The following is a 24,719-nucleotide window of genomic DNA, read 5'->3' as shown; positions in this document are numbered from 1 at the left end:
TGCATCCCAGGGATCTCCCTGCATCCCAGGGGACTTCCCTGCATCCCGGGAGCAGGAAGGGATGTGCAGCTTTGAATACAAGCTATTAACTGCTGTGGGAGGGATCTCATTTTCCCGTGCGGGAGGATTATGTGGCATCGTATGGGAGCTCTTACAACACAGTTTTCCAGTAGGGATATTTCTCCCCAAAAAAAGAGGAGAAAGAAGATCTAGATCCCTTTAAGACAAATGATGTTAGTAAAGGGAAAAGGCTTACAACCAATTAAAAGGGAGACACATTCACCCAAGCAGCACAGGAAGCCATCCAGCACTGCCATCCAGATGGAGAAGATCTATTCCATCAGGGAAGTGCAGAGAGTTGCATCCTGTATTTCTGCACTCAGAGCAACATTTTTAACAGCCACCTTTGACCCAGCCCTCAGTAGATTTGCTTAATCCTTTCATGAACTCATTTATCCTCCCTTAATGTCCCAAGGAAACAAGTTATAGAATTTAATCACTCATGTTTTTTTCAGCATTACCCAATAGCATTTCATTTGTACTTCTGATCCTACCACTGAAAATTCAGGTGGATCAGCATCAACACTGTGCACATTCTTATTTCAGCAATATGTGATCTACCTGGTAGTAGTCAAATTCCTTCATTGCCTTCCTCACACCTGGGATGTAGGTCAGACCGAGATTGTTGGTGAAGCAGGGGATGAATCCGGTGTAGCCTTGGGATGAAGGCAAGAGAGAACATTTTCTGCTTGAGAACACACATATCATTTAAGGATCACCCAGTCTGGAAGTGGAGGAGCCTGGGATGAATATAAAACCTCAGAGTATATGAAGGAAAATTTAATCTATTTAAATTTAAAATTAACTCTTACACCTGAAGCATCTTCTCTGAAAGAGTTTTTTCTTACAATTCCCAAGGAAAACACAATGGGCTGAACTGATTTTTGTTGGTCTCCATGAGTATGGAAGAACCATTTTCTTACAGTCTTTCTTCACATCAACAGCTCTTTCATGTTTTCTCCCAGTTTAATACACATTCAGGCACTAACAACCAGGTGTCCAACCTTTCCTCCTCATCTGCTCTGCCCATCCAACACATTTCCAGGACAGAAACTTTATTGAGTCTAAAACTACATAAAACACAGAGAGGTAGACCCTAAAAGCATCCAAAGCTCCCTCTTTCCAAAGGAATGCTTTGGAGAGGGAAATTTGTCTTCTGCATCTTAAAGCATGGATGTTCCCTCATTTTAACTGAAATATTGTGATCCCTGTATTCCTGTGGAGTGAAATATCCCACCCACTGGTGTTGGGCCCTTGAGGAGGAGCTCGGTCCAACACCCATCACAGTTCTTCTGCTGCACAGGAACCTTCTTCCAGAGCAGGTATAAACCCTGTAGGACAGGGTTCATACCTTTCTGGTGGTGCCACACACCACTGTGGGTGGATTTGGTGATTAGGAAAAGACCTTATTTCTGGGAGAGGAATAAGTGCCTCAGTGGGAACAGATGCTCAGAGCCACTGGGGTGGGACAGAGCCCATCTCTCCTCACTTTCTGGAGCCTGCAGGGAGCTGAGGTGGCTCCTGAATCCCTTCCACCTGTCCACTGGCTCTCAGCATCACACCCACAGGGGCGACAGCATCCCAAAGAAACGCCCCTGCATGGAGAGTAGTGGGGGCATTCCCCATCCCAAAGTGTTCAAAGGAGCTGGAGCAACTGGCCAGTGCCTCTGAGGTTTCCCCACGGGGGAGAAAGGGTGACCTGATTTCTTCTGAGGTGACCTTGTGCTGCACGTGACCCCCCTCTCTTTTACCTAAAGTGACTTTTTGTCGGATGGCATTTGGAACTGGCAGCACTGGCAATGGATCTTCTTGCTCATCATACGGGATTTCAGCCCCTCCTGGCAGTGTGAAGCCTCCAGTTTCGAGCTGTTTAATATAGGAGAAATAAAATAAACACCAGTAAAACCCACTCCTTCCCTTAGCTCCATTGCTTAAATCTCTGCCAGAGCCTGGGAATGGCAACTGCCATTTCCAGTTCTTCCCAGCTTCATATTCAGAGCTATTCCAAGGATTTCTGGAATACTGGATGAGCAAGTAGTAGACCTTGAAGAGACCTTTGCAAAATCCCCATGGAGAGCAAGGGGAGCTTTGGGCGTGAACTCATCTGCAAATCTGTTTCTGAGGGCAAGGAGCAGGAATACCCCTTCTTGGGATTTACATCCAAGCCAGCTTTTGACTCCATACGTCAAACCTCTAATCTCTGCCTTCAGAGGATTTGCAGAGCCACGGCTGCTGGAACGTGACAGATGCTGTCAGTGGCTTGGGAGGGAATGCAAGGCACAAACACGTTGGTCCAGAGTGACACCAGCTGTGGGAGGCTCGACAGCCCCAGCTCCACAGGCAAATCCCAGAACCCGGGTTTAAATGAGGGGTAACGATGGTCGGGGCAGTTCCGGGGTCAGAAACCCGGCACGTAACCAAAGGTGCTGGGAGTGCTCTCTTCTCAGGGGCAGGAGGAGGGGGGAATCAGGGCTCTGAGGGCACCCAAAGCCTGGCTGCTCAGCCCAGCAGGATCTAGTGACTGGGATTGAAGCTAAGCCCAACCAAGTGAGAAGCCTTTTTGGTTAGGAATCACAACTAACGATTAAAACAACTTCCAGAAGATGCAGCAGATTTGCCACTGCTGGAAGCACTGGTGTGTCTGACCTTCCTCTACACAGCACTCCAAACTTTCCACCCTTGCCATCCACACCTGTATGAGATTCCACCCTCACACCCCTGCACCAAGGAGATCCCCCCGTGCCCACCAGTCCCCAACCCCCCATCCCTCACCACTCACCACCCTGCTCTCCGCACAGGGGCCGCAGAGCTGCCCGGATCCAGGCCCTTTTCCCTGGCAGCAGGACAAGGGTACCTCGGACAGCTGCTTCTCCCTCTCGTCGGCCGCGGGGTGCAGGGAGAGCCCCCCCGGGCCCCACTGGTTGGGCCAGGTCTGGTGGGTGCTGGGTGCGCCCGAGTCCACGGGGCGCTCCCAGTGCGTGGGGTTCATGTGCATCATCATGGGCTCGTCCTGCGCCCGCCCCGGCCCCGGCAGGATGGGCCTGGGCCCGATGAGCAGCTCGGGAGAGGTTGCTGCAGCATCATAGGGAGAGTAGCCTGTGGGACAGACAGAGTCAGGAGGAAGGAGTGGCTCAGGGTGGGATTCCCGTCGTGTTGGACCCCCCCACGCCCCTCTGTAGGAAAGGAAAGGAAACTGGGATTGAACACCATGGAATCATAGAATAGCTCGAGTTGGAAGGGATTAAAAGGATCAGACAGTCCACTCCCTGCATGTCCCACAGGCTGTGAGTGCCATCAGCCCCACCAGGGAAACCTGCTCAGAAAACCTGCACAAATACAAGTCAAATGACTTAACATTTATTCCTAAGTGTCACCTAAACTGTAAGATACCAGCCAAAGCAGGAGGAAGGGGAGATGAGCTCAGCTGGTCAGAGCACAGTGCTAATAACACCAAGGCTGTGGGTTCAATCCCTGTACAGGACATTCATTAAGACCAGTCACAGCACTCGAGGGAATGGCTGGAGCTGTGTCAGGAGAGGTTGAGGCTGGATCTCAGGAAAAGGTTCTTCCCCCAGAGGGTGGTTGGCACTGACCAGGCTCCCCAGGGCAGTGGGCACAGCACCAAGGCTGCCAGAGCTCCAGGAATGTTTGGACAACGCTCTGAGGGACAGGGTGGGATTGTTGGAGTGTCTGGGCAGGGCTGGATGATCCTTGTGGGTCCCTTCCAGCTCAGGATACTCTGTGATGCTGTGAAAAAAACCACCCTGTATCCTTAACTCCCCGTGGCTGCATCAGCTCACCCCAAACACCGAGGAATTCTGGCACCGGCACTGTTGCTGCTCATCGAGGAAAGGCTCTGCTGTAACACTGGCATAAAAAACTTATCCTACATCCAGCACATGCTAAATATCTCCACTGTGAACCAGGGACAGAGCCCTGCAGATCCACTCTGTGCAGGGACAGCTGGGCTTGGCAACTTTTGTCTGACTTTCCCTTAAAAATCCCCCGTGATGTGGCTCCCCAGGTGCCCCAGCCCCGTGTGAGCCCCCAGCCCAGACACTTCCTCGTGCTCTGTGCCAGCAGGGAAGCCCATTCCTCCCTCCTCAGTGCTTCCAGAGGAGGATCACTTCTGCATCCCACAACCACCACTTCCTTGCTGGAAAACTGCTACTAGCTCAGCCTTGTCTTTTTAAAACAAACCTAATTCCTCCCATTTTTGTGCTCATAGGTCATTATTTTTCCACCCTCTGGTCATTACAGCCTTCCTGTGACCTCCTCCTGGGAGGACATCTGCATCCCAGTGCAAAGCCCCAGGGATGAGGCACCATCTTCCAGCGAAGGCTCCATCTGGAGAGACTCAGTTTGTCTGCAGTTCTGGGTCAATGGTTGAACTCGATCTTAGAGGTCTTTTCCAACCTGAATGATTCCATGATTTCTGGGGAATTACAGTGCAGAGCAAAATTTGCCCCTTTCCACTAGTGTATAAACTTCTGATGGGCATTTAGGTTTACAATCTGCCCATAATTGTATGATAAATTGTATATACTGTATGTAACTTTGTGAAGTAGGTATAATATGCTCCATGTAAATTATCAAGTGTCCAGGCTGGCAACAAAATAAAGAAAAATCCTTGATGAAAGCAATTTTTCAATCCAGTGTGCAAATTTTAAAGCACAACTTGTCTTATTTCTTATTTCATTATTAATGAGAGTGTTGCATCTGCTCTCTGTCTCCCACAAACTGAAGCAAAAGGAAGCTTAAATTGTTTTGTACTTGAGAAATCCACGAGCTCCTTCTTATGACCCTGGGTTTTGCAAACTGATTGATTCAGAAAGGCTGCACAGTGAGGCACTAAATGAAAAGCCAGGAGAGCTCTGAGCATTTGATTTGAGTAAATATCCACGTTTTCAGGTCAGCTTCCTGCCTGTGCCACAACCTCCTCAGTGCCAACACAGATGATGGATAACTCAGCACAGCCCTGGCTGATGTCATGGAATCACAGAATGCCCTGAGCTGGAAGGGACCCATAAAGACCATCCAGTCCAGCTCCTGACCCTGCACAGACACCCAAACAATCCCACCCTGTCCCTCAGAGCCTTGTCCAAACCCTCCTGGAGCTCTGGCAGCCTTGGTGCTGTGCCCACTGCCCTGGGGAGCCTGGTCAGTGCCCAACCAGCCTCTGGGGGAAGAACCTTTTCCTGAGATCCAACCTGACCCTGCCCTGACACAGCTCCAGCCATTCCCTGGGTCCTGTCCCTGGTCACCAGAGGCAAAATATCCCCAAGCAGCAGAGCCTGACCTCACTTCCAGCCAGAAAACAACATGGGATTCAATTGACAGAAACCAGCAAAGTACTTGGTGCCCATCAATGAGGCTTTATCAAAACCAGACCTTGAGAAAAAGTCTTGAGACCAACTTTGCCAAAGGCCACCACAGGCCCAACACTGCCATGAGCCCTTTGATCTCCATCACAGAAAACACCCAGGGCAGCACCAGAGAAGGGTTTAAGGGATGGCACAGTGACAGCTGGGCAGCAGGAGCTGATGGTGGGGAGTTACCAGCACAGCAAATGTGAGCTCTGAGCTGCAGATGAGGAGAGAACCAGGATGGGGGTGGGATAATGAGAGACAGCAACTGGGTCAGCTGGTTGGTTGGGTCCGTCCAAACCCTATTTTGGTCCAAGGAAATGCAAATTTAAATGTCCAGGAATGAAGGCTGTAAACACCACCTGTGTGGTGGAGACCTGGATCCTGGAAATCAGGGAGGCCAAAAGTTTGGAAGAAGGTACACGGCATGAATTCCCAGCAGGAAATGGGAAAGCATCACTTGGTGGGGCCGTCCCCCGAGGAAATAAAGACCCAGATCCCACATGGGCAGGTTATCCTTGTGTTCAGGCTGGATGTCCCACTGTCCAGGGCTCCACAACAGCTACAGCACAGCCACAGGGGGTGGGACATGGCAAATGTGCTCCCAAGGGGCTGACCAGGATGGCAGGGCTGTGCCCTGCTTTGGATCTGCTGAGCAGGGACCAGACACTGCCCCGAAGGGCTGGGACTTGGTAGGAGATTCCTGCAAATTCCCAGCAATGGGAATCTACATGAGCATGTCTCAGTGTCTGATGGAGGAGATGGGGCCCATTAGCAGAAGAGCAGAAGTAGGGAAGGGAAAGAGAAGGAGAGGAGAAAAATGGAAGGCACAGGAACCCTTCTGCTGAGCTGAGGAGCAGCAAGAAGCCAAATCAACCCCAGTCAGGAAAGAATTGGAGGTAGGAGAGTGAACCTCCCCAGAAAGATGGATTTTAGCCTGTGGAATTGTGCTGGGTTTGGCTGGGATAGAGGTCATTTTCCCTGTAGTAGCTACTCTGGGCCCTGTTTTGGGTTTGTGAGCAAGAGGCTGTGTGGGGTTTAACCCAACCCCAACAGGAATCTGGGAGAATTGGGGAGTGAGTTCATTAAAAGGCATAAAATCACTTGTCTTCATCTAACTAAAGATAACCTGGGAACTAAAACTCTCCTCTCCACTGGGCACCAACGTGACAATCCCCACCCTCAGGAGCTGAGGCCGAGAGCTCCAACCCCTCACTGTGCTGCCCTCCAGGCACCTGAGCTCCTACCCCACAACTGCTCAAGGAAAAGGTCCCATTTCACCCAGGGGCCAACCAAGGGTGGGCACAGATTCCCCTGCAGGTGACTGACCCTGTGCCCATGGGCAGGGCCCATCCTGGTGCAGGGAGGAGCCCCGAGCTCTGCCCACCTGGACGCCCAAGGAGGGAACTGAACTCACTGACGGTTTTGAGCTTGTGCAGCGGGGCCAGCACGGAGCGGGGGCTCATGGCCACAGCAGGGTCTGTCAGCACGTCGTGGGTGGTTCTGCCGTAGGTCTTCCCAAACCTGTAGGTGTACTGGGGGACATAGCCCGTGTAGCTGGGGAGGAAACCAGAACAGAACCGTCACCGAGATGGGAGGTGCCCTCTGGTAGATAAACTTGGAATCACAATTTGAGTTGGAAAGGACCTTAAAGCTCATCCAGTCCCATCCCCCGCCATGGGCAGGGACACCTTCCACTAGCCCAGGTTGCTCCAAGCCCCACCCAGCCCAGTCTTGGACACTTCCAGGGATCCAGGGGCAGCCACAGCTTCTCTGGGCAACCTGTGCCAGGGCCTCACCATGCTCTGACTAAAGAATTTCTTCCCAATATCCCACCTAACCCTGCTCTCTGGCAGTGCAAATCTGCCGCAGAGCTTTTCTGTGCTGGAAACACCACGTCCAGGAGCACCTGGGAGCACCTGAGCCCAGGGAAGGTGGTTGTACAGGATGTGCCCCTGAGTGGGAATGAGTTGCTGCCACCGGAGCAGCAGCACGAGGGGAGAGCTGGGAAGACACGTGTGGTTCCACATGGAGCCAGGAGGGTGGGTCTGGGTTTCACACACGTGTTTTCGTGTGGCAGCATGAAAACTGGCTCATCGATTCCCAGGCATGTACAGGCACAGGCTTTGGTTTGTGGAGGAGCACGGGATGAGCTCAGGGAGCAGCACCTGTGGATGGGAAAACTCCCAGCGGGAACATGGCCTGGGCTGGTCACTTTGGCAGTGCTGACATCCACAGACTCCCAGCTAAAACACCATTCCCAGTTCAACATGCCCCAGTTGAAGTTTTGCAATGCCTCTCTGCTCTGACACAGGGAGTAACTGGGAAATTCCCAACGTCTCTTGTTCAATATTGAAACTCAAAGGCAGAAGAATTCCTTGCTTGGACCCTCCACCCCTCTCCACTCAATCCCAGGCTCATGGGCCCCCCCAGGCACTGCCTGGCATGGGGGAGGCAGGGCTGGGCAGGCAGCTGCTCAACCCCAGGAACAGGGTTTTTTTGGGATCTCTGTGCTACCTCTCTGCTCTCAGCCCTGGGACAGGCAGTGTGACTTTGGGTGGCTGAGGGTAGGGCAGGTGCTGGAGCTCTGGCTCTGCTCCGAGTCACCACGAGAAACTTCAGCTTCTCTGGTCTCAAATTTCCCACTGGTGATGTTATTCCACCACTGAAGGAAGGCAGAGCTGCCAGTTGCAATGGACAGACAGAAATATTCAGTCAATGAGCCCGGCGTGGGTCCGGGGACAAAGCCAGATGATGCATGAGGATCATAAGATGATGAGTAAGTACTTTCCCTTCCAAATAGTTTAAGCAACAGCGAGCAGAGCTGTACATTCACACTTGGCAGGTTTTCCCGCTTTGCATGCGGGATCCCTCCCCAGCAGCCGCCGGAGCAGCTCGGTGCCTCATCCCCAGGGACTTCCAATAAGCTCTTGCAGTGTGGGGAAGCAGCACCAGGATGATAAAGCTGAGCAAGAGCACAAATGACACAGCCTGGGTAATTACAGGATGGCTGGAGGGATTCTGATCATGAACAAAGTAATGGTTGGGCTGAGAGAGGATTCCATTGCCCAGCAATTAAACACGAGTAACCCGAGGAGCCCAGCGAGTCAGTCTGGGTGCCTGGAGAAGGGATCTGCCAGGGAGGGAATTACAGTGCTGCTGATAAAAGCTTGGGGAAGGGACCAGGCTCAGCAGGGCTGTTTGTGCCCCTGTGCTGGGGATTGTGATGCAGGACCCCGAGGGATCCCCATTTTGCCAGTTCAGGCTGCAGTGGCTGCTCTCAAGCCTCGCTGGAGAGCAGCAATCACCCCCTGGCCCAAGGCTGAGCCCATTTCCCTTTTCTCTTGCTCAACCCTATCTCTCCTATCACCACTCCCCAGACTGTGACACCCAAACCTGCTCTGCCTCTCTGGTCTCCAGGGAAGAGCCTTGGCCCTGGGCCCATCCTCACTCGGATCCAAACCCTTCCCAGCTCTGCAGAGTGAGGGCAGGGTGGGCAGGGCTGTGCCCAGGATTCATGGACTGACCCCTTCTCTGTGCTCCAACATCCCAAATCATCCCACTCGTTGGGTAGAGGCTTCCCAAAGCTCTCGAGCACAGCATTGGCATTTTCAAACTCCTGCTGTGACCATTCATTGAATCATTGAACCAACAGGGTTGGAAAGGACCTCTGAGATCATCGAGTCCAACCTGTGACCCAACCCCACCTTGTCACCCAGACCATGGCACTGATGCCACATCCAGGCTCTGCTTCAACACCTCCAGGGACGGGGACTCCACCCCCTCCCTGGGCAGCCCATTCCAAGGGCTGATCCCTCTCTCTGCAAACAACTTCTTCCCAATGGCCAACCTAAACCTGCCCTGGGGCAGCTCCAGGCTGGGCCCTCTTGTCCTGCTGCTGGTTCCTGGCAGCAGAGCCCGACCCCCCCCCGGCTCCCCCCTCCTGTCAGGGAGTTGCAGAGAGTGAGAAGGTCTCCCCTGAGCCTCCTCCTCTCCAGGTTGAGCCCCCCCAGCTCCCTCAGCCTCTCCTCACAGCACTTGTGCTCCAGACCCTTCCCCAGCCTCGTTGCCCTTCTCTGGACCTGCTCCAGCCCCTCCATGTCCTTCCTGAGCTGAGGGGCCACAACTGGGCACAGCACTCCAGGGGTGGCCTCCCCAGTGCCCAGCACAGGGGCAGAATCCTCTCCCTGCTCCTGCTGCCACACTGTTCCTGATCCAGGTCAGGATCCATTGGCCCTCTTGGCCACCTGGGCACCCCTGGCTCATGTTCAGCTCCCTGTCAATCCACACTCCCAGCTCCCTTCCTGCCTGGCTGCTCTCCAGCCGCTCTGTCCCCAGCCCATGGGGCTGCAAGGAGTTGTTGTGGCCAAAGGGCAGGTCCTGGCTCTTGACCCAAGGGACAGCAACCTTTGATCCCCTCATTGTGTTCGTGGCTTCACCAGCACATGGCACAACTGGTGACATCTGTGACACAGCATCTTCCCCTCCCTCCTGCTGGCACCTCAGCTCAGGGAGCTGAACTGTCTGCTGGGCTCTGGCAATGCCCTTCAGGCAGCTCCTCCTTGCCCTCAGCCACCCACAGCAGATGCAAAGCAGCACCCTCAGCACCTGCAGGGGCTCAGGGGGACGCCACGAGCCTGCACAGCACCAAGAAATGCAGCAGCAGAGTTTGGCTGCTCCTCCTGCCTTCAGAGGCTGGGTCAGCCCTGGAGAGGAGCAGCCCCAGCTGCTGTGTCTGTGCTGGGGCTTGGAGCTGCTCCCGGGGCAGCTGCTGCGGGCAAGGGAAGGTTTGGAGGCTTTTGGGGGTGCAAGCCCAGCCACAGCCCCCTCCTTGCTGTTCCTCCTCTTTCCCTGCCAGCACAGGGCTTTGACAGCACACCCAGAAAATCACATCAGATGGCCACAGCAATGCAAAAATATGCCAAAAAACCCCAACCCCAGAGCTTGTGTAAGCGTGGAAGGTACAGAGATCAGTAATGGAAAAATCCTGCATGTCACTGTGATGGGAAGGACTGATTGGATCAGCACTGCAGGAGCAGAGTTTAGGGAATGTGCTCCACCCTCTATCAGTGGCTCAGGATCTGCCTCCTGCCCATACCTGCCCTGCACCCAGGGGACAGGGCTGGCATTCCCTGTGCCAGGCCTGGCATTCCCTGTGCCAGGGCTCGCAGCCTGGTCAGGCACCAGCTCACCTGAGGCTGGGCTAATCTGAGTGATTTTGTGCCAACAGTAGCTGGTTTTCCTCAGGGGCTGCCCAGCCCTTCCCAACCCATTCACAAGTCTCACGGACCACAGGACCCCACACACAACTTCTCTGTTCCCAGTGAAGCCAATCCCTTATTCCTGCCACTCCTGTCCTACCTCCTCCCCTGTAACTCATTCCCTCTTACCCACGGCAGCTTGGTTTCTTCTCTCCAAGCCTTTAGAGGAGAATGTCACAAACACCTTTGGAAAGAAATCCTACTAACTATGGACCAGACCACCAGCATCCCCAGTCCCTGACTCATTCCAGACCCAGCAGCAGGACTGTGGTCCAGCCCATTGACCAGAGAGTGTCATGTCTGTGCAACTGTCTACTCAAAGGAGACTTTCAAAAATCCTTGGTGCAAAAATTATGACACTTCAGAAGCCAAACCCTGCACAGTAGCTCTGGTAACATCTGGCAGCTTAAAAGAAACGGAAAAAAAAAAAAAAGGAGGGGGAAAGAAAAATTTTGGCTTTGCCCTCAATGTGCTTTGCCATGGTCTGAAATTCTACCCTGCTGGAAGATGCTGCTTCTCCTGGAGCTCTGTCTCCTTCAGAGCACTGTTACATGGAATATTTAATAGTGTCTTTAAAAAAAAAACCCCAAAACATCATGAGTCATAAGTACTACATGATCCCAACCAGAGCTATTTGCATCGGAAATGGACCTTTTGGATGAACTTCAGCACTTACCCAGGGAGGTAGTAGGGGTTTCTGGGGAAGATGTTGTTCCCCCTGGAGGCTGCCATGGTGATGTTACGTCTGGTGGTGGTGGAGGGGGGAAGGAGACATAGCCCGATGTGGTCTCCAGGGGAACCCCTGTGATGTCAGCACCTGACAGAGCTCCATCTGCAGCACAGAACTCCTCAGGTTCTCCTGGACACAGCTCTTTGTTCCCCCAGCTGGAAGCTTTGGATGAGCACAGCGATTTCATGGTGCTTGTCAGGTGTCCTGAGGGCTCAGAGCCCTGGGGACAGCGGGGCCAGATGTTCCCTGTAAGCAGCCCCAGCAGAGATACATGTCCATGGTGTGGTTCATGGCCAGCACAGGCCCAGGAGAGCCTGGCTGTCCCTGCCTGGCCAGGCCAGCACTGCCCACAGCCCCTGCTGCAGGTGCTCCCACCACGGAAACCTCCAGGCACCGGTTCAGGGATTCGGGGGAGGCTCAACCCTCCTCCCCCTGCTCCTCACTGCCCTCCCAGCTCTGGCTGTTGGAGGATGTGATCCTTCCCTGCCAGTTCCATGCAGGATAAAGGCTGTTCCATTCCCAATGTTGTATGGTCACGTTGTCTGGTGTGTGCTGGGTTTCTCCCCCCTTCAGCTGAAGAACACGGGGCTCCTGTTCACTGAGCAGCCCAGAACCCTACAATGGTTTGGGTTGGAAGGGAGCATAAAAACCATCTCCTTCCAACTACCCAGCCATGGGCAGGGACACCTTCCACCAGCCCAGGTTGCTCCAACCTGGCCTTGGACACTTCCAGGGATGGGGCAGCCACAGCTTCTCTGGGCAACCTGTGCCAGGGCCTCCCCACCCTCACAGGGAACAATTTATTCCCAATATCTAATCTAAACCTGCCCCTACAAAAAAGTCCCCCCCTCCAGCTTTCCTGGCTTTCCACAGCAACTGGGCCCCAAATGACCTCAAGTCAAAGATCCCCCCATGCCTGTTGGCACCAGCATTGTTTCCACCAACCCCAATACCAGTCACCAGCCTCACTCACTGCCAAGGTCCCCCACGGCCTTGGGGAGCTTGGCCATGTGGCTGCAGAGTCCCTTTAAGGTTTCAAAGCTACTTACCAGAAACCACAGAATCATTAAATCATAGAATCAATGAATAGTTTGGGTTGGAAGGGACCTTTAAAGCCCTTCTAGTCCAACCCCCCCTGCAGTGAGCACAGACACCTTCCACTGGATCAGGCTGCTCAGAGTCTTGTCCAACTTGACCTTGAACACTTCCAGGGACAGGACATCTGCCACCTCTCTGGGCAACCTGTTGAATATTGGAGGGTTGTTCTCACCTGTTAGGTGCCTCAATTCCCCCAAAACTCTATCTGAAGGTATAAAAATGCTGCTTGACTCTTGTCTTTGGGTGCCTAAACTGAGAGATCTGGTATTTCCAGCCTTTATAAGATGTATTTGAGTTTGCCCAAGTACCCGAGCTCTGATCAGGGGCAAAACTGCCCAGCAGTGTGAGGTTCACAGGGTGGATGGGTGTGCCAGGGGTAGGATGGCTCTGCTCAGAGATGCACAGGGGAAAACCAAGAGGGAACAGGCACAAAACACGTGGGGAAGGCCCAGCAGACACAGGAAAAATTCTCCTCTGTGGGCACAGAACAGCCCTGGGACAGGGTCAGGGGAGGGGGTGGCATCTCCAACCTTGGAGGTGTTCAAAGCCCAGATGGGTCAGGCCCAGAGCACCCCAAAGGAGCTTTGAAATTGGCTCAGCTTTTAGTGGACAGGTTGATAAGGGACCTACAAAGCCTAAAGCACCCGATTTTAACACTAAGATGAAAAGTTGCTTGCTGAAATGCAGCGCTAACCAACAGCCCCAGACCATTCCAGGTCCAACCAGCCCGAGGGGCCTTGGGCTGGCACCTTTCCAGCATTTCCAGAACCCCCCTCAAAGCTCATTTCTTTAGATGGTCAAGAGCTGTTCCCTCCAAATCTGGGGGTCACACACTTACCAAAGAGCTACTGAACAATCACACCAAAATATCAGTGCTCAGGGCAGATACCTGGGTAAAAAAAAAGAAGTAGAAATTCACTTTTGTCAAGGTTATCATTAGAATTTATTGATATGAGAGAAACTTGGTATGTCAACATGTCACTGGAGGAACAGCACATCCCGATGGAACAGGAGCACAGAGCCTGTCTGGTGACTTTACAGCACAGGAGACCACACACAGGGCTCTGTGTTACTGGGGTACATATTCTGGGACAGGACAGAAATACTCCAGCAATACCATGGCTGAGTGGTTTGCCAGGTGCCCAACAGGCTGCAGCAACGCCAGCTCCCACCACCCAGCTCTGGAGAGACGGCACACACAGGGAATGGCAGCTCCCCTCCAGCCACGGGGAAAGAACTGGGGGTGAGGGTCACCTGAGCCTGGGCAGGGTGGATGAGGTGACCTGGGCCCTCCAGCTGCTCAGCCACAAAGGGGCTCAGAGGAGCAGCTCAGATGGGGACACCCCACACAGCCAGGACAGGACACCCTGGGCACGGCCCTTCCCGGGCTGGGCAACTTCACAAGGGAGTTTGATGTGCCCAGGGAGCAGACACAGCCATGCCACGCTCCATCCTGGCATCTGCCAGTTCAGAGGCAGGGTTTTTCTTTGCACACAATCATGCCTGTGTTGTAACTGTTCAGACATTGCCTCTCTCAGCAGTGCCCTCTCGCAGAGCTCTCAGCACAGACAGCCAGGCATCTATGCTTGTGGCTAAGATAAAAATTATCTTTTTCATCTTTACTGGAAATATATGCTATGCTGGATGCTGCTTATTAAAAAAAAAAAAAAAAAAAGAAGCCAAGTGCTGAGCTTTCATCTTCTCCCAGCTTATGAAATGTTTGGTTTGGTCCTAAGTATCTTGCTAAACGATTAAAGAGGGAATAGCAGAGTATTCCCCAGGCACCTGGTAAATCCACAATGGATTTATTGTAGAAACACACTGAACTCTCTAACCCACTCCAAATGGATTTCAGAGCCCTCTAAAACCCTCCAGAGAATGAGCTGTTTGTGACACGACACACAAACCAACCCCAAGTTCAATGAGTAACTGGCCCCGCGCTGCACGGGGAGCACCCGAAATACAGGACAGACCCCCCTGAGGGGATGTGCCAGCCCAGCTCCCAGGGCCAGGGGACAGTGACAGAGCCTGGCCGAGCTGCCCCTGCCCAGCTGATGGCACGAACCTGCTGCAGAGCCAGGGAGGAACCTCTGACACCAGGCACACACGTGTGGGTGCCCCCAGACACGCGTGGGCCGGGGTGACCCGGGTGCTGCTCCCGTCCCTCCCCCGTGAGCTGTGACAAGTGACAAAGAGGGTTCTGCTCTCAGCCACCCGGTTTCACCAAATCTGAGTTCCCTCTCACACGAAACAGCATTGACTTAGAGATCTCATATTGATGGGTAATTATACAGGATTAATTGCACATCAGTCCATTGTGGCTACAAGTTCATTAGGTTAATAAATCTACATAGTGACAGTAGTACAGTATCAGCTACTTCTCAATACAAACTCCCTACCTAGCCTTAATTTGTAGGTCAGGGGAAGACCTTCTACCGCAGTGACCTTCCCGTGACCCTTTAAACATTCATTTTCAAAATTATTTTTTTCTAGAAAAAAAAAAATCCAGTGTGGGGAAAACGCACATATATAACCAAAGCAGTGCTTAACAACCACAGGAAAACAGAACATCATCTTGGACTCTTGTTTCAGCATCCTCTGTAGACCCTGGCAGTGTCACTCCCAAAGGGTTGCTAAAAATGCTCCGTCAGTTCCCGAGTCCGTTAAACCATTTCCCAGCTCCAGACGTTTCTGGTCTCTTGCTATTGTGTGTAGCAAGAGCACACAGAAACAACTTGCTAATGTGCACAAGACTTCCATCTGATTTAATGGAATAGCTCTAGAAGGCTCAAGTCTTTCCTTCCAGAAACCTGTTCTCGAGTGGCTCTCGCCGACCGGCGCCTTCTCTTCCAGCCAGGAGAGAGCTCCAAGTCCCTCCGAGTTCTACTCATTCCTTTCGCCTGAAGTATCCAATAAAACCCCCTCTCACAGTATTCCCAGGAAATGATTCAGAAGAGGAGATGATTTTTCAACCAAATGAGATCCTCTGGTCCTGTGTGTCAGACCATGGCCAATAGAACGAGCAGCTGCCATGGACGTCTCAACTTAAATAGGGCCCAGTCGGGGAGGGGAGCGAGGTGGCCTGACCATCTTCTGTGAGGAACAGGCAAAGAGACCCCAGAGTCACTCTGTTCTCGACAGTTTGTCTCTCTTTCTGGAGTCAAATGTTTGATTCCAATTGTTCTAGCAGGAAGTGGTGGATCATGTCAAAGGTGGGACGATCTTTGATATCCCTGCTCCAGCACTTCAGCATCAGGTCAAACACAGGGTTAGGGCACAGAGGAGTCTGGGAGAGATAGATCTGAAAGGAAGAGAGTTACAGCTAATTCAGTGGGATCTGCATGAAACAACTGAACCTTTGCTAAAGTAACACCAAGAGACAGTTCCATTCCAGGTTTACAAGACACAGCCACCATGCAGTGTTTGAAATCCAGTCAGCCTGAGCCTGGACGGAGCCCCGACACCACCTCAAACAGCACCACGGACACTCTGCCAACTTGTCTGATGAGCTGGTCACAAAACAGGCCTTTGTCTCCCAGAAAACATGAATGCTTCAGAGGGATTTGTCTTCCAAGAGACAGCAAAACACAAACCAAAACCAAATTTACCACAATAAAATCCAAATACTTTCAACTCACCGTAGACAACCCATGAGGCTTTCTAAGCATCGTGACAGCTTGTTAGCAGAGACAGAAAAAACACCTTTTAGAGCTTTTCTACAGCACAGCTTGGCAGAATGATTTTATTTCCCCCTCTCACTTTTTAGGCTCATATCTTTTAGGCTCTTGATTAATTGGGAGACAGTGATTAACCCCCCCGATCATTTTATTTCCCTTAATTCTCTGGTGCTAAAGGTGATTTTTGGGAGAACAGTGAACTGTTTTGAACCGGCACTCCAGTTTTGGGTACTGAGCAGCTGGAGTGTCCTGCACCACCACTGGTATCTAGTGAGGGCAGCAGCAGTGGGGTGCACAATCCTGGGAGTGAGTGACAGGGGACAGAATGACACAGGGAAGCCCTTTGGCAACTGGAGATGGCCAAAGGCCTCCTGGCATATGTGGAGATACTACAGGGAATATCTAAGCCCTGGGAAGTTACAAATCCTCCTTCCCCACCTCCCTAAGTGCTTCCTCATCTTTCAGAGGCATTGCTGGGGGGAGAGAGTTAAAGGAATTGTGCAGGAGAGCCTGGAAAAGCCAAGGACAGGGCAGAGTGAAGTACAACAATAAGAAAGAAGCACTGGACAGGGCCAAGGGATTGTTCCAGTGGGACTCCAAGAGAGGAAAGTTGGTGCAATAAGCCCAGATAAAGGGGAGGAGAGGCAGGACACACGTGAGAAGTTGAGTAGTGGCAGCAGAGACTCCTGCAGATGAGGTAAGGCCAGCAGAGAGGCCCTGGGAACATCCACCCAGATGGGACCAGCTCCAGGGAAGGGAGGAGCTGTGTTTGCTTCCTCACCTGCCTGCCCTGGCTCCTGAAGAACTCCCCCGTGTTCTCGATGACCTGCTCATCCGAGAGGAGGCTGTAGGGCTGCTCCTTGCACAGCACAAACATCTCCCAGAGGGTCACCCCAAAAGCCCACACGTCGCTGGCCGTGGTGAACTTGCCCTGTGGACAGAAAGGATCTTGTAAGCCCAGGTTGTTTCACAGCCCCCCCTTCAGCAAAACCCCTTTCAGTCTGCAAAACCCTCTGCAGCTGAATCCACACCTGGGAAAACACTCCCAGCAGAGCAGGGGAGCTGCTCTCAGCCACACACAGAGGGACCAAGGCATGGCGTGGCTGTTTGTGGGGCAGGAGCAGTCGTGGGACCCCAGGGACAGCTCTAAGAAGGTGCAGTTTTCACTGGGGCAAACCTGTTGTAACAGGGAGCAGGTCCCAGAGAAAGCCAGAGACTTCTGGCCCTCCTGAGACAGTGTGTTTGCAGCAGAAAATGAGCTGGGGGGTGGACAGCCACTGTCTACCTGCACCTGAAACAGCTGTGAACAGAGAAAAAAGCCTTTGAAGGGGAAAGCAAAGCCCTGGGGGTGAAAGCAGAGCAGACTCCAGACTCTTAGAGGAAACCCTGAGATCATTTTGATTTTTGCACATGAAGAAGCCAGCGACAGTGTGCTTGCTGTCCCTGTTTTGTGTCTTCCAAAAATGTGCCCAAACTGGCTGTGTTTGGAACAATGTGTTCATGGAGAAAAAAAAAGATTGCTCAGAAAATAACACAGAACACTTGGGGGCTGGAGGGCCTGTTTGGGCTGAAAACATCCCAGCCCTGCAGTGCCCAGGCTTTATCTGGCAACCCCTGCAGTCTGTCAAGGTTTGGAAGATGTTCACACAAGGAAGATGGGATTGACTTCTGGTTGAGATGCAGCTGTAACCAGGAAAAGAAGGTGAATTTATAAAAGCCTGGTAGCCTCAATAGCAGAGGGAACTACAACTTTCTCTGGGTACCTGGAGAGCACGTTGTAAAAAAAATGCAACCAAGTGATCTCACCAACTGCTCTGAGAAAGAAATATGGGGCTGAATATTAAGGAAGTGCCTCCAGGCTGGGTGTGTTTGGGCTGTGGAACAGTCTCCTGAGGGGAGACAGCAGGACCCCTAAACATGAAACAAAACCCCAGCTCAAAACCAGACTTGGCTCTTGAAACTCAGCAAGTTTTGTCCCTGCCCCTCAGAGCTTCCCAGCTGGGAAAATGAACACAGAAAGGCAACTTCCTTACAATTCCAGCAGGAATCTTGAATGGCAAGCACAGAACAGAAGTCAGGCCCCAGATGAGGGCTGAGGGCAGGGATTCCATCCAGAGGGACATGGACAAGACCAAGTGGGCTCATGGGAACAATGGTTCAACAAGGCCAAGTGCTGGTGCTGCCCCTGGGTCGGGGCAGCCCCTGGATCAATCCAGGCTGGGGATGGACAGATGGAGCAGCCCTGGGAGAAGGACTTGGAGAGGCTGGTAGGGGAGAGGCTGGACATGGCCCAGCCCAGAAACCCCCGTGCCCTGGGCTGATCCCCCAGCGTGGGCAGCAGGGCAGGGGGGGATTCTGCCCCTCTGCCCCTCAGGTGAGACCCCCCTGCAGAGCTGCCCCAGCCCTGGGGAACAGCACAGCAAGGACATGGAGCTGCTGGAGAGAGTCCAGAGGAGGCCATGGAGATGCTCCAAGGGCTGGAGCCCCTCTGGAGTCAGGCTGGGAGAGCTGGGGGTGTTCAGCCTAGAGAAGAGAAGGCTCCAGGGAGAACTGAGAGCCCCTTCCAGGGCCTAAAGGGGCTTCAACAGAGCTGAGAGAGACTTTGGACGAGGGATGGAGGGACAGGACAAGGGAGAATGGCTTCACAGACAGAGGGCAGGGTTAAGTGGGATATTGGGAAGAAATCCTTCCCTGTAAGGGTGGGGAGGCCCTGGCACAGGTTGCCCAGAGAAGCTGTGGCTGCCCCATCCCTGGAAGTGTCCAAGGCCAGGCTGGATGGGAGCAACCTGGGCTAGTGGAAGGTGTCCCTGCCCATGGCAGGGGGTGGGACTGAATGACCTTCAAAGGCTCCTTCCAACCCAAACCATTCCATGATCTGTGACTTGCAAGGACACACTCCTTTCCCAGGATATGAGTTATGTCCAACACAACCTGATGGACTCCTCACCTGGGGCCACCTCCAGCACACGTTTTGGTGCTGTCAGGACTGTCACAGACACGTGTCACTGCTTCAGGGGCACAGTGGGAATCAGAGGAAGGAATAAAGGGAGGTTTTGTGCAGCCCCTACCAGGAGGATGCTTTCCCAGGCCATCCAGCGAATGGGCAGCACGGCTCTTCCCTGGATCCTGTAGTAATCCCCACTGTAGAGGTTCCTGCTCATGCCAAAGTCTGCAATCTTGATGGTGTAGTTGTTCCCCACCAGGCAGTTGCGAGTTGCCAGATCCCTGTGCACGAAGTTCAGAGATGCCAAGTACTTCATCCCAGAGGCAATCTGGGTGGCCATGTACAGCAGGTTGGAGTGGCTGCAGGGAAGGAAAACAAAACAGAAGGAAAAAAAAAATAAAATCAGAGTTCCCCACAGTCAACTCTTCCTTGCATTTCACGTGTTACAGTGACCTGTCACTTTATTTTCTGCCATAACAGTGGAACTAAAGTGTCTCATTTCAGGGCACAAACAGCCTCCCCTGCCAGACTAAGTCTCCTGAGCTGACTAAGCAGGAACAGACAAGCTGTCCCTGAAATTCAGGCCCTTGGAATCTGACATCCTTTAGATTTTATTTTTTTCAATATCAAACGTTAATCTCGAGATTTTCAAAGAGTTTGTGCATCAAAGCACCAACTTTTTGCAGAGAGACATGAAAAATTAGGCTGTACAATCTCAGAATCTCATATCTTATGAGCCACTTAGTCTGGTATTTCAAACACCATCACTACTGCGTGCTTATATTAACATAAGTACGTCACTCCACATGAAAAAGAGAGCTTACTATTTTTAAAAAATATGTTAAGCTTTACTGAAAATAAAAACAGATGCATTTTCCATCTAATTTAATTTTAATTCCCCCATTAGCAAAATGAAGATAGCATTAATGAAGTTACGTGATACACAGACAAGAGTTTGGACCATCAGACTCTCAGCATTCTCCACACACCACTGCTCTGTTTCCCACTGTGCATCTCAAATGCTTCACAAGACCAAGTGCTCATCAGAACACATTTAGTAAACTGTTCACAGTATTTTTCTGATAAGAGTCAGAATAAGAAAGACTTACTCTTCCTTCTCTTTGTGTTCTGGTGACAATCACAGAATGGTAGAATGGTTTGGATTGGAGAGGACCTTAAAGGTCATCTTGTTCCACCCCCCTGCCATGGACAGGGACACCTTCCACTAGCCCAGGTTGCTCCAAGCCCCGTCCAACCTGGCCTGGGACACTTCCAGGGATGGGGCAGCCACAGCTTCCCTGGGCAACCTGTGCCAGGGCCTCACCACCCTCACAGGGAACAATTTCTTCCTCACATTGCATTTAAAACTACCCTCTTTTCATTTTAAAACCATTGTCCCTTGTCCTGTCATTATCTGCCTCTATAACAAGTCCCTCTTCCTCCCCTTTAAAAGCCCCCTTAGGTACAATGAGGAAAGCACTATCATGTTATCTAAATGACAGCATCTAACAATAACAGATGCACTCAATCTACCCTAACCAGCAGCTGAGCTGTCACTGGGGTGATCCAGAGGCAGCCCCTCAGCCCAGCAGAGCCCTGGCTGGAAGGTCAAGGCACCACCTCCTTCCCAGCCCTGCAGTGTGGTGACACCACAACCCAGCTGGGTGACCCCTGGGCCAGTCCCACAGTCAGCTCCACGTTGCTCCTGATCAGGGTGGGCCTCTTGAGGCCCCAGAGAAGGAACTTGGCCGCCCGCCTGTCCCCTGTCAAGCTGGTTGTTGGCTCGTGGCACAGCCTCCAGGATCCCACGTTCAGCTCTGTGCCTCTCCCTGCCTGGGGCTGCTGCTCTTCCCACCCCAGCAGCCCCGTCTTTCCTGTCCCATCAGCAGCTTCCTCTTGGCTCCTGCCCCCTGCTCAGCCAGCTCTGCAGGGTCCACACGAGCGGCTCCACACACAGAGGGACAGGATGGGACACACAGAGTCCTCGTTGTGCCTCGGGGCCAACGCCCCAAAGGCAGAAAGGCAGACCTGCCTTTGGAAGAGCAAGAAAGCTGGTGGAGAAGCAGCTGGGGGGGCTCAGCCTGGAGGAAAGAAGGCTCAGAGAGGACCTTCTCACTCTCATCAACTCCCTGGAGGTTGGAGCAGGTGGGGGTCAGGCTCTTCTCCCAGTGACAGGACAGGAAATGGCCTCAAATTGCGTCAGGGGAGGTTTAGGTTGGATATCAGGGAAAAATTTTTCACTGAAAGGGTTGTCCAGGCCTGGCACAGGTTGCCCAGGGCAACGGTGGGAGTCACCATCCCTGGAGGGATTTACAAGCCACGTGGATGTGGGATTTGGGGACACAGTTTAGTGGTGGCCTTGGCAGTGCTGGACTCGATTATCTTGGAGGGCTTTTCCAGCCTAAATGACTCTGTGAGCAGACAGCCAGAGGGACAGCAGGGGAATGCATTTCAAACACCACAGAGCCATAAGGAGTTAAGAATGTGTGACCCCTCTGCAGGAAAGGGCTGGTCACCACATTTGATGCACCAAATACTGGGTTTGAGAGACGAGTGGGGTGGCTGCACCTTGTCACATCTGTGAGACACCCCCAAGCACCCGCAGAGCCAAGCAGTTCTCTTTGGCAGGGGGATTTATGTCACTCAGTAAACAACCCCAGCTATCTGAGCCACTCTGCTGCCTTTAATGTGACACTGTGTCTGGCTGGAGGGACAAAAGAGGCTGAAGGATCAGCAGGAGAGAATGAAAAACTAGAGGTAGAGCCAAGTAATGGAAACCAAGGAAGAACAATGTGAGTGACAGTGCTGAAGTCAGATGAGAAGTGAAGAGGAGATAAAGAAGAAAGAACATTTTGAGGCTTTGGCCAGGGGAAAAAAGCCACAAGTCTAAAGGTGAATGATGTTTCTGATGTGCAGGAAGGGCAGAAGACTGGAGAGAGCTGGAACATGTCTCTAGTCAGATGCAAATCCTCTCACCCTGCAGCTCCTGGTGTGTCCTGACTGCAGGATGCCAGGTTAGCACTCCCAACAGGACCACTGGCAGGTTCTGGCAGCAACTGTGGTGTTGCCTGGACATGGTAAAACCCAGTCATGTTCTATCCAGCACCTCAGAACTGGCTCTGCACAACTGCCTCGTGCTTGAACTACAAATCCACCTAATCCTTTGGGAAGAACATGCCAAAGGCTCAGCAATGCCACAGCTCCTGAGCAGTGCAGGGTTCTTTATCAGGCAGAACATGCTAATCCTACACACAACTCTCCTCTGAGGAAAGGATTTCTGCAATAGTAGGGATGCTTTTATGTCAGATTTAATCCTTCCATTGAGGAGGGAGACAAGTGCCACCACTGACAGAATATGGTTTTCTTTGCCAAATATTCTCCTTCTACAGGCTGATGAAATCTTTTCCTTAGTGAAGCCCTACACTCAGCAATATTTATCAGACATCCAGAGAACATATGAACATTTTTAAAATCTTAGGAGACATTCTTGATTTTCATCCCAAAATTCTTGCTGTAATGCAACTGGCTTCTCATATTCATGAAATACTTGATGCAAGCCCTCTAACATAAACAGATGGCCACATCAATAAACAACACATCAAGATGGTCACTGTGACCAGAACAGCCCACAGTCAGGGACACTTCAGGGGAACACAGACTTCCAGGGGCCTCAAGAACAACCTCCCACACAAAGCAGGACCAGTGTCCACGTGCCATGGCAGTGGCTGGGCTGGAGGAAGGTCACTGCCAGGAAGGCACAGCAGATGAAACTGGCAGCTCTCTATTGTTATTTATCCCAAAACTGGCAGCTCCTCTTACCTGACACAGGGAATATTGTTGGAAATGGCAAACTTGCTGTAGATCTCCCTCTGTGACAGGAACTGGTTGAGGTCCCCGTTCTCCATGTACTCTGTTATCATGCACAGGGGGTCGTCGCGCACACACACCCCCAGCAGCCGGATGATGTTGGGGTTCTTCAGCCGGGACATGATCTTGATCTCCTTCAGGAAATCGTTTCTTGTAAAACAGAAAACATGGCTGAATATCCTAAACTATTCCTCTGCCTCAGGAAAGCACAAGAGGCACGTGAGAACATCCCGGTTCAGAGTCATTTACACTCCTGCACACAGCAAAGTGTGAAAGGTGGTTGTGCTTCTGTACACTGCCCCTTTCCCAGGGAACAGGATTAAGGCAGCATTTCAGGTTGACATTACAGCTATCCCTATCCCCCACTCTCTGCTGTGTCCTGTTCCTTCCATGAACACATGGAACATGCACCAGAGACACGTGACACTTTTACACAAGTTCCCCGTGTGAAGCTGCTGCTTGGAGAGTATTTGCTCTCCTCCCCAGCTGGTTGGTACTGCAGGTGCACTCACCTGGCTGTTTTGTTGACATCTGATCTCAGCATTTTCACTGCTACAAGAACTGGCTGGTGAGTGAATTCTGAGGACGAGACTCCCAGGAACTCCAGCAGGCCATCAGCTTCACAAAGGTGCACCTGCAGGGGAGAGGGCAGAGGCAGATGTAAGAGCACGAATAGGCGGAAAACCAGAGGAAAACATCATCACTGGTTTGGTCACTGCTGGCAGAATGACCAAGTGAATGATGTAATGAAGGTGACAGTTCTGATCAGAAATAACCCCTGGGTTGGCCCTAGATCCTGGACAAAACATGTTCATACACTGTAGGGCCCATAGCATAGGAATGCACAGGGCTTGCAGCCAGATGTGTCTCCAACATACTGAGTTCTTGTGTTTCTTCACAGAATCTGTGATGTTCTGCACAATCTCAGACTGGTGCAGCAGCCTCCTGGGGCAATCCAGTTCACCCAGCACAGACAGGAGGTGTTCAGAAAGGCCCCTGAGCCTGGAGAGGTCTGCTCTGCATGTGCAGGCAAACAGCACAACTGCAGCAGGGTTGGCAGGGACAGCACCTCACACCAGCCACAGGAGCCCAGAACTGTCCTGCAGCCTGGCCTGAGACACTGCTCAGACTTAACTCAGGAGCATCCAGGAACTACAGCCAGTTATCCAAAGTCCTTTAACTCCAGAGTAAAAAAAAAAAGGGGGAGAAAAATGTGTGTGTGTGTCTGTGATGTGAACACCTCACCTGTGCATTCACCCAGTGACGAATACTCTGATGGCAAAATTCCACATTACTTCTGATAAATTAACAAATAAAGACATAAAATTACTGCCAGGGTTGTACAAGAAGGGGTGACTACTTAAGAAGTTACCAGAATGTGTATCCAAATGGAGAGCTGGGTGGGGAAAGCAGCCAGACCTGACTGTGTGGATAGAACAAGGACTGGAGGAGGGGAGCAGACTGGATGTGTCAGTCAGACTTGCAGCACTGAGGGGAATGTAATGGGAGCACGATGAATTTTGTATGAAAAAAGCAGCAAGAATTTCAGTGACAAAACATGGTGAGGAGAAAAACGAGACAGCACAGAAAATGGGACAAACATGCAGAACAGGAAGTGAAGCACAAAGATGCTGCTGCAAGTCCACAGGGAATGAATCTGCTGTGGTGAAAATACAGCCACGAGACCTGGAACAGGGAACAGAGCCACAGGATCAA

The 24,719-nt window shown here is 52.0% G+C and overlaps 2 protein-coding genes across 6 annotated transcripts in view; both read right to left on the bottom strand.

Annotated features, from left to right (window-relative positions):
* Positions 1 to 11,497, bottom strand: part of FAM166A (family with sequence similarity 166 member A) — a 14,842-nt gene extending 3,345 nt beyond the window's left edge. Inside the window, exons 1-5 of one of the 2 annotated variants that reach the window (XM_027687790.1) lie at positions 11,364 to 11,497; positions 6,814 to 6,983; positions 2,840 to 3,156; positions 1,812 to 1,926; positions 622 to 716 (exon numbers count right to left, since the gene is read on the bottom strand). In XM_027687790.1, coding sequence (XP_027543591.1) covers positions 622 to 716; positions 1,812 to 1,926; positions 2,840 to 3,156; positions 6,814 to 6,983; positions 11,364 to 11,419 — 753 coding nt within the window. In that variant the 5' untranslated portion in view covers positions 11,420 to 11,497. The remainder of the gene's footprint in view (positions 1 to 621; positions 717 to 1,811; positions 1,927 to 2,839; positions 3,157 to 6,813; positions 6,984 to 11,363) is intronic. The other variant, XM_027687791.1, reaches the window with a different exon arrangement.
* Positions 11,498 to 13,439: 1,942 nt separating this feature from the next.
* Positions 13,440 to 24,719, bottom strand: part of LOC113969700 (discoidin domain-containing receptor 2-like) — a 59,500-nt gene continuing 48,220 nt past the window's right edge. For 3 of the 4 annotated variants that reach the window (XM_027687784.1, XM_027687787.1, XM_027687788.1), the window contains exons 13-17: positions 23,516 to 23,637; positions 22,956 to 23,153; positions 19,261 to 19,495; positions 16,974 to 17,123; positions 15,676 to 15,816 (exon numbers count right to left, since the gene is read on the bottom strand). In XM_027687784.1, coding sequence (XP_027543585.1) covers positions 15,676 to 15,816; positions 16,974 to 17,123; positions 19,261 to 19,495; positions 22,956 to 23,153; positions 23,516 to 23,637 — 846 coding nt within the window. Of the gene's footprint in view, positions 15,817 to 16,153; positions 16,192 to 16,973; positions 17,124 to 19,260; positions 19,496 to 22,955; positions 23,154 to 23,515; positions 23,638 to 24,719 lie in introns of all 4 variants that reach the window. The other variant, XM_027687786.1, reaches the window with a different exon arrangement.

The sequence above is a fragment of the Neopelma chrysocephalum genome, unplaced genomic scaffold (genome assembly GCF_003984885.1).
Source record: "Neopelma chrysocephalum unplaced genomic scaffold, ASM398488v2 Primary Assembly neopelma1_74, whole genome shotgun sequence".
NCBI classification, from domain to species: domain Eukaryota; kingdom Metazoa; phylum Chordata; class Aves; order Passeriformes; family Pipridae; genus Neopelma; species Neopelma chrysocephalum.
Note: the sequence above shows the minus strand (reverse complement) of the source record. Positions and strands in the feature narration are given on the sequence as shown.